The sequence below is a fragment of the Plecotus auritus genome (genome assembly GCF_963455305.1).
Source record: "Plecotus auritus genome assembly, chromosome: 13".
NCBI lineage: Eukaryota > Metazoa > Chordata > Mammalia > Chiroptera > Vespertilionidae > Plecotus > Plecotus auritus.
Genome location: NC_137779.1, coordinates 30,154,559 through 30,169,847, shown reverse-complemented (window position 1 = coordinate 30,169,847; position 15,289 = coordinate 30,154,559). Strand labels below are relative to the sequence as shown.

General features: G+C 57.0%; 1 protein-coding gene across 2 annotated transcripts; it reads right to left on the bottom strand.

The window, feature by feature from the left end:
* Positions 1–741: 741 nt before the first annotated feature.
* Positions 742–14,976, bottom strand: TCTN2 (tectonic family member 2). 2 transcript variants are annotated; one of them, XM_080650381.1, is made up of 18 exons: positions 14,772–14,976; positions 14,511–14,618; positions 13,987–14,063; positions 12,916–13,111; positions 11,850–11,950; positions 11,422–11,618; positions 10,560–10,686; positions 9,066–9,207; positions 8,073–8,138; positions 7,032–7,166; positions 6,458–6,535; positions 5,345–5,425; positions 4,617–4,728; positions 3,883–3,989; positions 2,755–2,914; positions 2,102–2,224; positions 1,867–1,955; positions 742–1,266 (listed from the first exon to the last, which is right to left on the bottom strand). In XM_080650381.1, the coding sequence occupies exons 1-18, from the start codon at positions 14,851–14,853 to the stop codon at positions 1,163–1,165; spliced, it is 2,085 nt and encodes a 694-aa protein (XP_080506507.1). In that variant the 5' UTR covers positions 14,854–14,976; the 3' UTR covers positions 742–1,162. The 2 variants fall into 2 exon arrangements, with proteins under 2 accessions (XP_080506507.1, XP_080506508.1); XM_080650382.1 differs by having other exon boundaries at positions 2,102–2,175; positions 2,825–2,914.
* Positions 14,977–15,289: the final 313 nt, after the last annotated feature.

The window sequence follows — 15,289 nt, the reverse complement described above, 5'->3', positions numbered from 1 at the left end:
GCCCTCCCGCCTCCCAGTTTTAGTTTCTTCCTTGCACCTACCGCCGTCTGAAGTCCTCATCTGTGTTTATTGCCCGTTTTCCCCCAAAAGTATGCACGTCCCACTGGACAAGGGACATTGTCTTGCTTTCAACAGGGCCCAGTGGGAGCAGCTGCGCCCTCTCAAATGCACACGTGAGTGTGTCCGCATAGAAAGTTCAGACCATACCATGCCGCCAAGGCGAGTGTTTGCGTGCAAACGTCCTCCCAACACAGATCAATTGCCCGCCATTCAGGAGTTTTTAGCTGATCTTCCAGAGCTAGCTGCACGAAGCGCCTTCGACTCTGACCCACGCAGTCAGCCAACCAGTGGGTGTTTCCTTCGCTGTGACAAGCCAGTTTTCAACCTCGGCAGTGGCTGCAAAACCAGGGGTACCTGTGGCGATGGCGATGGCTGCCACGTCCCTCCTCCGGTGCAATGACTGCCTTTACTTGGCGCAATGACTGCCTTTACTTGGCCGCGATGCGCTGTGTGGCCGCCAGGGGTTTGTGGGCGAAGGCATCACCCCCGCCCCCGTCCCCCCCGCCAGGCGCCTCCGGAGAAATTCCTCCACTGAAAGAGCCTGTTTTTAACGAGTGGACCCTGTGATCCTTGTAGCTAATCTTTTTTTTTTTTTTTGTAAACTTAAGACCGAGGTCTTCCCATCAATTCCACAGAAATATAGGGTGTCCTGGGGGAAAAAATGCACACACACACGTTGGATAATTATAAGGCGGTGTTTATTAAAATACGTTTCCTTTTCAGAATTGAGCTGTCGGCTGTTGAAGTGTGTACACATTTTTTGGGACACTCTGTATATAAAAAGTTAAAGAAATAACTGACTCTCTAAGGGACAAACAACATATTTGGACCAAAGCTCCTATGACTTAATTTAGGATAAACTAACGCTTCTGATAACCAGGAGGCAGGCCCGGACCCTCGTGCACGCTGCTCCGTCTGGCCCGGCAGCGAGACGCCCGTCCGGACAGCCCCGCAGGGGAATGAGACCCACCGAGCGCTCGGCAAGCGTTTCCTACGAAACAAAACCCTCCACTTCCTGGAACGGGACACAGGAGCACAACACATCGCGGGGGGGGGGGGGGGGGGGGGCGTCTGGTCTGTGAGGGCCCGGGGCGGCGGAAGGTCAGGCTCTGCGTCCTCTGGTCCAGGGGTCACTGAGGAAGACGGCCGCCACGGAGAAGAAGGCCAGCAGCAAGCCCTTGGCCACACACCGAGCGTAAGGCTCCCCTGCAAGACAGCGAATCAGGTCAGCGACACGTCCTTCCCAACCTCCCTGTAATTATTACATAGAAATAGGCCAAACCATTAACAACCGTCTTTTTTTTAAAGTGATTTTGAGCCCCAACAGGTATGGCTCAGTGGATAGAGCGTCGGCCTGTGGACTGAAGGGTCCCGGGTTCGATTCCGGTCAAGGGCATGTACCTTGGTTGCGGGCACATCCCCAGTGGGAGGTGTGCAGGAGGCAGCTGATTGAGGTTTCTCTCTCATTGATGTTTCTAGTTCTCTATCCCTCTCCCTCTCCCTTCATCTCTGTAAAAAATAAATAAAATATATTTTTTAAAAAAATTTTTTTAAAAAATTGATTTTGAGAGAGAGGAAGGGAAAGGGAGGGAGAAACACTGATGTGAGAGCAAAACATCCATCGGGGGACCGAGCCCGCCAGCCAGGTGTGTGCCTGACCGGGAATCAAACTCTTGGCGCCCTGAGCCACACTGGCAGGGCCACAGCGATCACTGTTAAGTGGCCACATGGCCGGTACATTTCTCCTTTTTAAACTTTAGTGCACAGGACGTGACAGTACCCATTCCGGAAGTCGGCTGCACCCACCTTGGTAATACCGGGTCCAGGGATACAGAAGCTGCGGCCAACACACGTCATTCCTGTCGCAGGCATACTCTGTGACATTGGCCTGGAACCTGGAAAACATTTGGAAGATTGCAGTAGCTGCAGCAAAGCATACTTTTGGTGAGAAGTATCGGAAGTTGGTTAAAGGAATACACTTATTTTCAAAGATCTGTATTTTTCTGCTTCCTGAAAAATACCAACCGGGTCAGTGACCTACCTGGTCAGGGGCCGGGGTAGCCGGGCAGGGACCTGAATGAACTGGACGGAGGCGCTGAGGGCGAAGAGGCCGGCCTGCTCACACGTCAGCCCGCACTGGGACCGCCAGGTCACCGAGGAGACCCTGGAGGGGAGATGGCAGAGGCAACATGAGGACATCAGGCGACTGACAGCGACAACGTGATCAGGAGTCTCTCAAAGACCTCACCCCTGCCGGCCCGGGGCTCAGGGGCTGAGCGTCCACCTAGGAACCAGAAGGTCCCGGTTCGATTCCCGGTCAGGGCACAGGCCCGGGTGGCGGGCTCGATCCCCAGTGTGGGGCGTGCAGGAGGCAGCTCATCCATGATTCTCTCTCTCTCATCACGGATGTTTCTCTCTCTCTCCCTCTCCCTTCCTCTCTGACATCAATAAAAACATATTTTTTTAAAAAGTTACCCCGTTTGTATCATGTGACTTTTCAGATGTACTCACAAGGAGAGGCCGTTACACAGGGCTGTTGCCATGACCAACACGGGCGACACATTTTCCCTTTGCCCACACGTGGCTAGTAACTGCGATTTGCAAGGAAGCCCTCGGCTTCTAAGCCGGCGTGTCCGTTCCGGGGCGCCCTCCCCGCTCCTGCCTCTGAACTGCACCCGGGCAGCCGCCCCACACCTCTTCTCGGCGCCCAGGATCTCCTGCTGGGCGACCCCCTCCACCGCGCCGGCCTCCCAGGTGAGGATGCGGACGTGCAGCTGGGCAGGAACCTCCGCGCAGGCGCCATTCCCGCCATTCCCGCCGCCACCAGCCGGGCCTGCGCCGGGGGCGGGGGCGGCTGCATTTGGGGAAGAAAAATAAGTTTTTCTACAATCCCCGGATGCCATAAAAATGGGAAATATTAGACAGGGAGCACGTGAATGAGGCCTCCATCCCTAAGGGGCTCTTGTCTGTCATCCCGTGACAGTACTACCCCTTGAGTTCGAGATGTTTCCTTACAGGTGGTCAGTCACTGGGACTTCCGGATCCCAGGCCCACGTACCACCACCAGAAATCATGATTTGGTTCCCGCGGCCCTCACTGAAGTCTACCCGGCGTTTTGGCAGGAATGCCGCACCATTGCCGTAAAACGCTCGGAGTCAGTGGGCGAGAGATGCCAGCCGCTGGGCTGCGGGACCTCAGGGCACGTGTGAGGCAGCCTGGATGGTGTGGCTCCGGGGCCCTGCGGTGCGTGGGGCTGATTCCGGGTAAGGGCACGTACCTGGGCTGCAGGTTCGATCCCGGCCCTGGTCAGGGAGCGTGCGGGAGGCACCCCATCAATGGAGTCCTGTGCTCATGGACAGTCACCTCTCGCTGCCTCCCACCGCCCCGGCCCGGCCACCAGCGACCACTAATCTGCTTTCGATCTCCAGTTCTGGACGCTGCTAAAGGGTGGGGGATGGGCTCCGACGGGGCGGGCACTGGGCCGGCTCCATCCACTTAGCAGCGTATTTTCTATCAGCTTTTAAGTTAACGAAACTGCTTTTTTAAATCACAAGGGCAGGTCTCAGCTGCCCATATTCCTGGGACCAAAAACAATGCAAACTGAAATGCAGACCCTCACTCACACCCACTCCACTTCCTTACAGACACTTGACCTTCATGTGAATTTCCTTTTTTAGAAACAAAATAGGCATCAGGAGTAAGAGATAAGGAGTGTTAACCCCAACAAGTGTCGAGGAGCCACAGCAGAGACAGCAGACCTGCTGGGCGGGCTCAGCAGTCCCGCAGCCACGCCCCCCCTTTCCCAGCGCAGCCTCCACTTACAGACGATCTCCAGCCAGCCGTCACTAAGGTCCCCGTAATCGGAGTTGCCTCTCGTTGCAACGTGAGTTGCTTGTATTAAGGAATCAAGGATTTCCGCCGCCTTGTCCCTGCGAGAGAGCAAGGCATTTCCCAGCGCGTGGCCGGCAGCTGGTCTCACCCCCAAGTCCTGACTCTTGGGGTCTCCAGGCCGCCAGGGCGGGGGGTGGGTTTCCTTTCGCAGGTGAAAATGCTTCGGAACCAAACAGAAGTGACAGCTGCACATCTTGAACGTACTAACCGCCCCTGACCCGTTCACTTTAAATGACTGACTCCGTCACGTGAACTTCACTTCAGCGAAAAAAGGAAGTGCAGGCTTATCTCAAAGTGCACTTTCCAAAGACACCCGCCCGTGGGAAGCCCTTTCTGCGCATGTGACCGGGCGTGAGCATCTTCACGTGCCCCCCACCAACCGCACCGGGGAGACCCTGATTCCGGCTCTAGGAGCCCCGGGTTCCAGCGGCCCAGCAAACGCCAGCGAGGAATTTGGGTGAATGTGGGTGCAATGAATGGCGTCACGCCCTCACTTACACCTGCATCGCCCTACGCTGCTGGGAGTGTGCGTGTGTTCCTCACTTGCGCTGGCTTTCCCACCCGCTTTCATTCAGACCCTCACTCTCCACATCGTTGTCTGGGAGGCGCGGCGACTTCATGTTAAGCAGACCCTGGGGGCGCAGGAAGCTCCGGGGGGCACTCACCGGAGCCGAGTGCAGTTCTCCTCGATGCCCACCTCCAAGAGGCACCCCGAGAGCACGTTTTCTCCAAATAAGACGGGCCTGCGGGGCGCCGATGCGCACAGACCCCTCCCGGCTGTGAAATAGAACCGAGTCCGCCCTCTTACTATCTGCACCGAACAAAAGGTCACCAGTTCGATTCCGGGTGGCGGGCTCCATCCCCAGTGGGGGGCGTGCAGGAGGCAGCCGATCCATGATTCTCTCTCATTGATGTCTCTCTCTCTCTCAAACCAATGAAACGATTTTTTAAAGTTTTTCTTGCGATAGAGAAAGCGACAGGCAGAGCGCGTCTCCGGTGCTGGGGAGCGGAGGCCGCTGCTGCTCGGTCCCCACAGGCTGAGCAAGGCGCCTCTTGGGACACCTGGGCCGGCGGGCTCCAACGGGAAAGCGGCGCCCGTGCAGCCGGGGTGGTGGCCACCGAGCGAGGGTTTTCCATCCTTTGGGACAAAGCTCGTCTCCACCGCGGGCTCCCGCGACAGGACCCGGGCCTCCCCCGCCAGTCCCACGCGTCACTCTCTTACTGATGCCCAGCACCTCGGGCGCCAACCAGTGACCATTTTTAACAATGACAACAACAAAGCACGAGAATCCACCTCCCCTGTGGCTCCGGAAGCCCGCTGAGCCTTCAAGTTCCTTTCCAAATGGGAGCAGGCCCCGCCCAGCTTCCCGAGGGGCCGGCCCCCCCAGATTACCTGGCTGCCAGAGGCTCAAGGCCGCAGCGGGGTCGCTCCTGCCGGCGTGGAGGGCGCGCACAGGCCTGCCCAGCTGGTAACCTGGACGCACAGCGAGCGGGAGGTCAGGCGACGGCCAGCGCGGCCGCCAGCAGCGGGGAGCACGTGGGGGAGCAGAGGGGACAGCCGGGCGGGGCTGTGACCTTCGCCTGTTCTAGCGAAGATGCTCTGTGACTTAGAGATAAAGGTTAGAGACTCGGGAAGGGGACGAGCGGGCAAGTGCCCGTGTCGGGTCGCTCCGCCGAGGAGGCCGTTCAGTGAGTCCTGGTGAGTGACGGGCATGGGGCTCATCAGAGGGGCTGCTAAAGCAGGCGCAAGGCGAGGAGCCCCCCATTCCCCAGCGGGTCAGCTCGACCCCAGGCCGGGCCAGGGCCCGCTCCCAGCCATGCCGCGTGACCCAACCCCCCCTTCTGGAAGCCCCTCAGACACCTCCCCGTTATGGCCACGGCCCCACATAACCAATCGCCTGGTGATCTATCTGCACATAAACACAAAACACTCCACAGGTCGGGCGCTCACAGGCCCCCAGGTGAGGGACCCGTCCTCTGCAGAGTATGCTTTCTTAAAAAGCTCATTTAAGTCCAGCCGCCATGGCTGACGGTCAACCTGTGAACAGGAGGTCACGGTTCGATTCCCGGTCAGGACACACGCCCCGGCTGTGGGCTCCATGCCCAGTGTGAGGCCTGCAGGAGGCAGCTGTTGTTGATGGTTCTCTCTCATCAATGTTTCTCTCTCTCTCTCCCTTCCTCTCTCTCTAAAAATCAATAAAAACACATTTATTTAAAAAAACCACTTATTTCAGCAACTTTTTACCTGTTTTATCTCTTTTTTGAAAACCAGGAGCTAAAGAGAATGTCTAGCAATTTATAGCAGCTTGCTACTATCGACGACACTTTATGCAAAGACCCCACCATGTTGCTATTGGAAGAAGAATACAGCGTCACCAACGAGGAGAGACAGGGCGGGTCACAGCGAGCACCGGACCGTTACTCCTGGTCATCTCCCCGTCCCTGACGCCCCGGGGCCGGAGTGAGAAACGCCTGTGAGACGGGTGACTGGCCGGTGCTCCCTCACCTGGGTTTCCAGATCTCTCCTCCTCGTGGCCGCTGTTATGGCTCAAAAACTTCACTGTGAACCTCTGCGTCAGGATTCCTAGAAAGAAAACAGAGCGGGCTGAAACCGGTGTGGCTCAGCGGATAGAGCGTCAGCCTGCGGACGGAGGGGTCCCGGGTTCGATTCCGGTCAAGGGCATGGACCTTGGTTGCGGGCACATCCCCAGTGGGGGGTGTGCAGGAGGCAGCTGGTCTATGTTTCTCTCTCATCGATGTTTCTAGCTCTCTATCCCTCTCCCTTCCTCTCTGTAACAAATCAATAAAATATATTTTTAAAAAAAGAAAAAGAAAACAGAACGGAAACGAGCCGGCCCCGTCTCACTAGGAAGGGACGTCGCCCACAGAGGCGTTTCCTTTCCCTGGCAACTGCATTCTGACATGCAAACAAATCCGCCTTCTTTTACGTCAAAGCACAGACACAAATAACAACAAGTCCGCCTTTGTCTAATGTGTCGTGACGACGGCCTCTTGAAGAAAGAGGAAAAAAACACCCCACTTAACCACGAAAGCCGCCTCGCTGCCCTCCACCCCGTTACCTTTCTGGTGGGCATGGACCGTCGCCCTGATAATCCTGACGCGTATTTCGCTGATGGTACGATTATTCCATCGGAAGAGATAATGTGCTGCCACAGTCACGTTTCTGGGGGCTGATCCGGGACGTAAAAGTGTTTCTGGGAAGGGAAGAACACTTTTATCGGGGATCTGCGTCCCGCGGCGTCGTGGCTCACAGCGCGGAGGACACGCCCCGTTAGGCGTTTACTGAAGGAAAGACTAGGGCAGGGGTGGGCAAACTTTTTGACTCGAGGGCCACCATGGGTTCTTAAACTGGACCGGAGGGCCGGAACAAAAGCATGGATGGAGTGTTTGTGTGAACTAATATAAATTCAAAGTAAAGGAGCGGAGGGGAGAGCAAGAGAACCGGATAGAACAGCCGGATCCGGCCCGCGGGCCGTAGTGTGCCTACGGCTGTACTAGAGGGTAGCAGCGCCCTCAGCGGCGGCTGCCCAGCTCACTGCCAGGTTGTAGCCACTCCACTGAGACTCACCGCAGTAAGAAGTGAAAGCGAGAAGTGAAAATGGTCCTAAAACGTTCTCCAGCGCCCGGCGGTGTGGAGCTGAGCGTCAACCCAGGAACCAAGAGGTCTCCGGTTCAATCCCCGCTCGGGGCACAGGCCCGGGCTGCGGGCTCCATCCCCAGTAGGGGGCGTGCAGGAGGCAGCCGATCAATGATCCTTCTCTCTCGTCAATGTTTCTCTCTCTCTCCCTCTCCCTTCCTCTCTCTCTCTCTAAAAATCAATAAAACCATATTGGTTCCCAGACCCGAGGACCAGGAGGGGCCCCGGGGTCCACATGATCCACGACCAGGGTGGGGAGCCGGTTCAAGGTCACGAGATGAGTCTGAGGTAAGGGACGACGGAACAGGGACAAACAAATCCTGGGGGACAGAGGGCTTCCTGATTGTCCGGAAGCTCCTGAAACGCTTGGTAAAAATGCAGTTCACCTAGGCCTGCACGTCGCCTGTGAGAGACGATGTCCGCATTCCTGTGGACATGACATAAACACGTGACCCTGAAATACCTGTGCCGGTGATGACCTGGCCCAGGTCAGCGGCTTCCTCGTAGGTCACGTGTGGGATGACGATGCCTGGGAGAGACACGGATTAACGTCCACGGGGCGCCGTGGCCTGGCAGGGCCGAGTGGACTTGAAGTGAAACCCTGTCCAGCAGGTGTGGGCCCAGCCTGGCCTGGCCTGGGTGCCAACCACACCTCTCTCCCACCTCCGAACACCACCGCGTGGGAACCCCACTGTGGGCGGCCCCCCGTTACAACTGAGGAGGGTCAGCGACAAGGTCTGGAAAGTCACTGTCAGGAGAAGAACCACGCACGGCGCACTCTGCCGGGAGCGGGCAACGGGGCAGTCCCTTTAGCAAACAGCTTGGTTGAGTGACCGTGTGACCCCGCGATCCCACCGCGAGGTAAGTATCCCCGAAATGGGAACATGTCCGGCCGCCTGGCTCAGAGGCTGAGGACCAACCTATGAACCAGGAGGTCCTGGTTCGATTCCCCGTCAGGGCACAGGCCCGGGTTACAGGCTCCATCCCCAGTGGGGGGTGTGCAGGAGGCAGTCGATCCATGATTCTCTCTCATCATGGATGTTTCTCTCTTTCCCACCCTTCCTCTCTGAAATCAATACAGATATATTTCAAAAAATAAAATAAAATAGCCCTGACCGGTTTGGCTCAGTGGATAGAGCGTCTGCCTGCGGACTGAAGGGTCCCAGGTTCGATTCTGGTCAAGGGCATGTACATTGGTTGTGGGCACATCCCCAGTGGGAGGTGTGCAGGAGGCAGCTGATCGATGCTTCTCTCTCATCGATGTTTCTGACTCTCTATCCCTCTCTCTTCGTCTCTGTAAAAAATCAATAAAATATATTTTTAAAAAAATAAAATAAAATAAAATAAAGCGCCTCCCTCGGTGGGAGTTCCAGTATGCCCAGTCGCTGCAGGCGGTGACTGCTGTTCTCACGCCACGAGCGCTGACCTAGCCCCTCGTCCAGGCCGCAGCGCGTACCTCCCACGGTGCCGGCCTTTATCCCGGCGTCGAGCACGCTGCCCGGCTCCTGGTAGGCGTCGAGGTCCGTCACGCAGCGAACGTCAAAATTCTGCAGGAACCCCACCGGGGCGTCCCGCACACACTGCCCGGCCAGCGACACCTGGGGGCGAGGGGAACCCAACAGACTGATGACCCGGTCGGTCTAACCAGCAAGCGCGGGGCGACGGCCGAAGAGGGTCTTCCCGCGGCCGCCGCGCCCACTGCTGGGTGCGCCTGGGCTCGCCCACCTGCTAGCTGACAGTCTAGTCCAGTGGTCGGCAAACTGTGGCTCGCGAGCCACATGCGGCTCTTGGGCCCCTTGAGTGTGGCTCTTCCACAAAATACCACGCGTGGGCGCGCACGTACAGTGCGATTGAAACTTCGTGGCCCATGCGCAGAAGGCGGTTTTCGGCTCTCCAAAGAAATTTCAATCATTGTCCTGCTGATATCTGGCTCTGCTGACGAATGAGTTTGCCGACCACTGGGCTAGTCCAACGCCTCGGTAACCTGCTCGTCAGCATGGGAGCGGCTGGCGGATCACAGTGAGAACTATTCCGCGGAGACCAAGCAGCCCCGCCCCTCCATCTCCTTCGCAGAAACGCCATCACCCTCCCGCCACTGCCCTCCCTCGCCACACCCGGTTCTGTTAAAACCCACTGCCCTCCCTCGCCACACCCGGGTCTGTTAAAACCCACTGCCCTCCCTGGCCACACCCGGGTCTGTTAAAACCCACTGCCCTCCCTCGCCACACCCGGGTCTGTTAAAACCCACTGCCCTCCCTCGCCACACCCGGGTCTGTTAAAACCCACTGCCCTCCCTCGCCACACCCGGGTCTGTTAAAACCCACTGCCCTCCCTCGCCACACCCGGGTCTGTTAAAACCCACTGCCCTCCCTCGCCACACCCGGGTCTGTTAAAACCCGTAAAACGGGCTCAGAGCAGAGACATGGCTTGAGACGCCCGTGTTCTGTTGCCACAAATATGTCTTCCTTGGAATTCTGAACTTAAAAAAAAAAAAAAGGGGATTTCACAGAAAACGTTTTCCGGCATTCTGGAATATATTAATTATATACTAACAGCTCACTAGGACGTGGCTGTGGGGGGACGGGGGCAGCCGGAAGAGGTTAATGGGGGGGAAGGAGGATGTAATGCTTTCACCAACAAAGATTTTAAAAAACAAATAAAAAATGACAGTGGCGAGGAAACTAACAGAAGTGAAGAACGAGTTACTTCGACGGCAATTTACAGACCGTCTTTGGTTCTGTGACGTTCACGCTGAGCTTTAGCCAAGACGGGGGTTCCTTTAAGAGTGACTATGGAAACACATCCAGACGCCATAAACCGCTGGGGCCTCGGAGACCCAGCGGGAAGAATACGTCACTGAGGGGGTGTTTTTAAGAGCAAAATGCGTTAAATTAAAAACGGGGGGGAGACGGCGAGGAGAGGCTGCAACATATCCCGCTGGAACTATCACCTGAGGGACAGTGAGATAGGCCTGAGCGGCAGTCATCACGGGGTCTCCCTGTGTGTACCCCAAGTCCGACATGTCCTTCGGGTCAGCGTGCAGATACGCGGCAAAGGGGGCGGGCTGCCTCGAGGACCTGGAAGTGAAAAGAAAGACGCTCACTAACGGACACTTTCAGCTATTACCCGCCCCGCGCAATGGTTCACCGGCATTTTATTCTGTACTCTTTTTTATGTTAGTTTCAGAGAGGAAGGGAGAGGGAGAGAGAAACATCCATGATGAGAGAGAATCACTGATCCGCTGCATCCTGCACGCCCCCCACTGGGGATCGAGCCCCTCCGCCCCCGGGCCTGTGCCCTCACCGGGAATCGAACCCGTGACCTCCTGGTTCATAGGTCGACGCTCAGCCACTGAGCCACACCAGCCAGGCTTCTTTACTTTTTTAATCACCAAAATGATATTTGTACTAAATGCCACTGAGCTGTACACTTTAAGGTGGTTAATGGTTAATTGTGTGTCACATGGATTTCACTTCAATAACAATAATAATGCTGTAAAATGTCAACAATCCAGGGAGGCGAGGAAAGTTAAAGCCCCCATGAGCCTCGTCTCCCCGCCCCCCCGCATCGTCACCATGAACGTGGTGCTGCATCAGTCAATTTCTTTGCAGTGCGTCCCGACCCCTCCTGACACAGAATAAACTTACTAACTGGAATGTGGAATGGAGTCAAGAACTGGATCATTTAAGCTCACTGCCTTTGGCGAGGTCGCCTGAAAAATGTGGCCCACGTTCCCGTTCTGGGGCCCACGTGGCGTGGCCCCCCTGGCCCCGAGAGCAGCGCCCTCCCCGGGCAGCCTCGGGCACACTCACACGGCCCCGTGGTGGAAGTAACCCAGGAAGGGCGAGTTGGCCAGCGAGGACTGCACGCACAGGAACGGAAACCAGCCCGGGGCCCCGGGCGCCCTCCGCACGGAACAGAGCTGATCGAAAGGCGGGCTGACGTCCCCTCCAAACACGCCGGCGAAACAGGACTCCCTGAAGAGCTCGGTGACATCGGAGGAGCACTCCTGGAAGGAATCAGAAAGGAGCAGGGGGCACCAGGAGGGCACAGGTGGGAGTCCCCGTCAGGGCACGTGCCTGGGCCGCGGACTCGATCCCCGGTTGGGGGCAAGCAGGAGGCAGCCCCTCGATGTTGATGTTGCTCACCCACGTTCCTCTCTCTCTCCCTCTCCCCTCCTCTCTCTCCGAAATCGACAAAAACGTATTTGAAAGGAAGAAGAAGGAGGGCGTGAGCGCACCTGGTCGCAGCAGCAGCGCACGTCGCAGGCCCCGGCCGTGAGGTTGCAGGGGCACGGGCCCAGAGGCTGGTGCACCTGGTCAGGGATGGCAGTCACGTTCTCTGCGAACAACACACAGAGGCGCTCAGCCAGGAGAGCCCCCGGCAAAGCACCACCACGCTTCTGACGCTGACAACGAAGCCGAGTCACTGTCCACAGACCCCCCCCTTCCCAACCCCTAACAGCGAGCCGTGAGCTGTGCGTCAGACACAGCGAAAACCCAAACATCAGAAAATCGCAAAGTGGACCCTGGCCCTGAGCACCTCCTCCGTCCCTAGAACGCTGCGTGAAAGGGAGAATACACAACCATCTCCGCCCGATGCTCGCTGTCGGCACCGGTTACCGTAGCAGAAGCTGGAAATGGCTGGCGCGCCTTCACTAAGAGACTGGTCGGATGAAACCTCGGTACAGTCACACAGTGGAATGTTATGCGGCTGTTCAAAAGAACGCGGCGAAACCAGATGTGTTCATGGGGAACAATCTCCAATCGGTATGTAAATCAATTAGCTAGGCATCGACTGTGCTCCTGTCTGATGACGTCATGCTGTTTTTAGAAGGGTTAGAACAGTGCCCATGCCGAAACCGGTGTGGCTCAGTGGATAGAGCGTCAGCCTGCGGACTGAAGAGTCCCAGGTTCGATTCTGGTCAAGGGCATGTACCTTGGTTGCGGGCACATCCTCAGTGGGGAGTGTGCAGGAGGCAGCTGATCGATGTTTCTCCCTCATCGATGTTTCTAGCTCTCTATCCCTCTCCCTTCCTCTCTGTGAAATATCAATAAAATATATTTAAAAAAAAAAAAAAAAAAGAACAGTGCCCTGGCCGGTGGGGCTTGGTTGAAACAGCACCCCAAACACCTGTCAGGGCACATACCCAGGTTGCGGGTTCAATCCCCGGCTGGGACATGTACAGGAGGCAACCAATCCATGTTTCCTCCTCACATCCATGTCTCTCTCTCTCTCTCTCTAAAAAAGAAAAAAAAAAAATCAATAGGTACAGATTAAAAAAAAAAAAAAAAGACTCCACTTGCCTGATGCACTATGGGCCAGAGAAGAGTTGGCATAAATTTCCACTTGAATGAGCAGATGTGCTAAACAGGCGGAATTGAGCGATGCTGACACCAGGAGGGTTTGGACGATGCACGGGGACTCTGGGAAGGAGCCGGTCTCATTAGAGGAACAGGGTGGCAGAGCCCTCTTCAGCCTCACCGTCACGTCCCACGCGTTCTGGAAGGAAACAGACGGCTGTCCCTTTCAGCATCTGCCATGGTAAGGACGCCTATCGGGAAACACCACGTCACCCTCGGCCCCGGGTCACGGTACCAAAGGAGAACTGGATACAAAGCGGACCCGATTCCGTTCCGTTCCGCCCATCAACCTCCGGCCACACGCAAACCCGATTCCCCATCTCCAGTTCTCCGTAACAGGAAGCAACATTTGCAAACCCGGAGAAAGCGCAACTCAGGTCTGGATGTTCAGGCGGCTTGTCTAGCCCCATTTTAGTTTACCATCCTAGCAGCAGAAGATGGAAACACCAAAAAATAAATAAAAATTTTTAAAAAGGTACTGAAAACAGTACCTGGGGTGCAAAGTCTGTCTTTCTCATCCTCTGTAAACCCTAGAGTTGCCCTGGCTGGTGTTGCTCAGTGGATAGAGCGTCGGCCTGCAGACTGAAGGGTCCCGGGTTCGATTCCGGTCAAGGGCACATGCCAGGGTTGCAGACTCGATCCTCAGGAGGGGGTGTGCAGGAGGCTACCCATCAATGATTCTCTCTCATCATGGATGTTTCTCTCTCTCTCTCCCTCTCCCTTCCTCTCTGAAATCAATAAAAATATATTAAAAAATAAAAATAAACCCTAGAGTTGATGCCTTGCATGTACTAGGCACTCAATCAAACGTTTCTTAAATGGAAGGGTTGGATGAGTTTAGAAAGCTTTTTTGAGTCACAGAATCATCGATAACCTGATGAAAGCTGGCACCCCTCTCCTGAGAAAAACCGCACACCCACCGGTGATTTGCAGTTCGTCCAAGGACCCCAAGTAAGAAAGCACTACACGAGGGTCCCGCAGCTGCTACGGGGCAGGTTGCACCTCTGGCCTTACCACATTGGGGGTCACAGTCAAATTCCAGTCTCCCGTGTCGTTGTTCAGCACGCCACACGTGGGAACTGGCAAGGATCCTGCAGGAGGCGAGAATGCAGGGCCGCATTGCCCAGCGGCTAAGGGGGTGCACGCGGACATGGGGCTAAGGGGGTGCACGCTGACATGGGCTAAGGGGGTGCACGCTGACATGGAATCCCGCGCCAAGCCCGGGGCCGGCCCGTTGCAAGCTGTAGGACTTTGGGCAAGTGACAACCTCTCTGAACCTCAGTATCTCCGTCTGTCTAATGAGATTAAAATGTTACTGTTTTTATTCCGACAACGAGGTGAATGCCAGTCATGATGGCCGCGAGCTTTTCTTGTGGGGTCGCCACTGGTCCACATCAGCCCCGATCCCCATCCCCCATCCTGACTTGGCAAGTGGACAGCGGCAGGGGCCCCCCGGGGTGCCACCTCCCCAGTTCCCTGGGCCGGCCCGGACCTGGTCCAATACCCACCCCTCCCACCGGAAGGGCCGGACACTTTACCCGCTTGGTCCTGCAGCAGGGACAGGGACACGGCCACATCCTCGGTGCCTCCGAGCAGGGACGCGCTGACCACAGGGCCGGACGCGCGGATGAAAGAAGGGAGGAAGACTAGGCGGGACGGAAGGGGACAGGGAGGAGTTAGTCGCGGCAGAGCCCATGCCTACGCGTGTGCTCCCTGCCTGCTGGGGGGTGACTGCGGGTCTGGCCCCCTAAACGCCTCGCCTCTCCTCCCGGCCCGGCAGGCCCCTACCCCGGACACACCCAGGTCCCCCCACAGCGGCCTCAGGACGCCCAGCAGAAGGAGGAGCCCCAACAGCAGAGGGGCCGGCGGTGGCAAGCCCATGTCCGGGACCTCGCCGGGCCCGTCAGACCGAACCGCGCCCGCCTTAGAAGCCGGGAAGCGCCCGGATGCCGCGCAGAGACCCCCGTCGCCCCTCCGCCGCCATCTTGTCAAGCGAACGCCGGGAGCTATGGCAACCACCAATCGGCCGCCGGCCTGCGGAGCGTCGCGCCGGGATTGGACCAGAGGCAGAGAGCCCGCCCCGGCCCGGCCTCAGCATCCCGGCCCCGCCCACAGCACCCCGGCCCCGCCCACAAACCTTGCGCTCACCGGAAGGATCAGGAAGAGGAGGCCCCCTGGAATTGAAAACTTGGGGTTCCCACACCCGAGTAGATGTCCTCACTGCAGAGCGAGCCCGCAGACGCCGCAATACCCTTCCTTTGTATGGGGCCGGACCAAAAGGGGGGAGGCTGCATGGCCATGACTGTGTTGCTGTTGT

Coding starts and splice junctions, on each gene's coding strand:
- TCTN2 (XM_080650381.1), bottom strand. CDS start 14,853: ATGGGCTTGCCACCGCCGGCCCCTCTGCTGTTGGGGCTCCTCCTTCTG. Junction 10,687..11,421: donor TACTTCCACCACGGGGCCGT/GTGAGTGTGCCC, acceptor TTTCACTTCCAG/GTCCTCGAGGCAGCCCGCCC. Junction 1,267..1,866: donor CTGGACCCGGTATTACCAAG/GTGGGTGCAGCC, acceptor GCTGTCTTGCAG/GGGAGCCTTACGCTCGGTGT.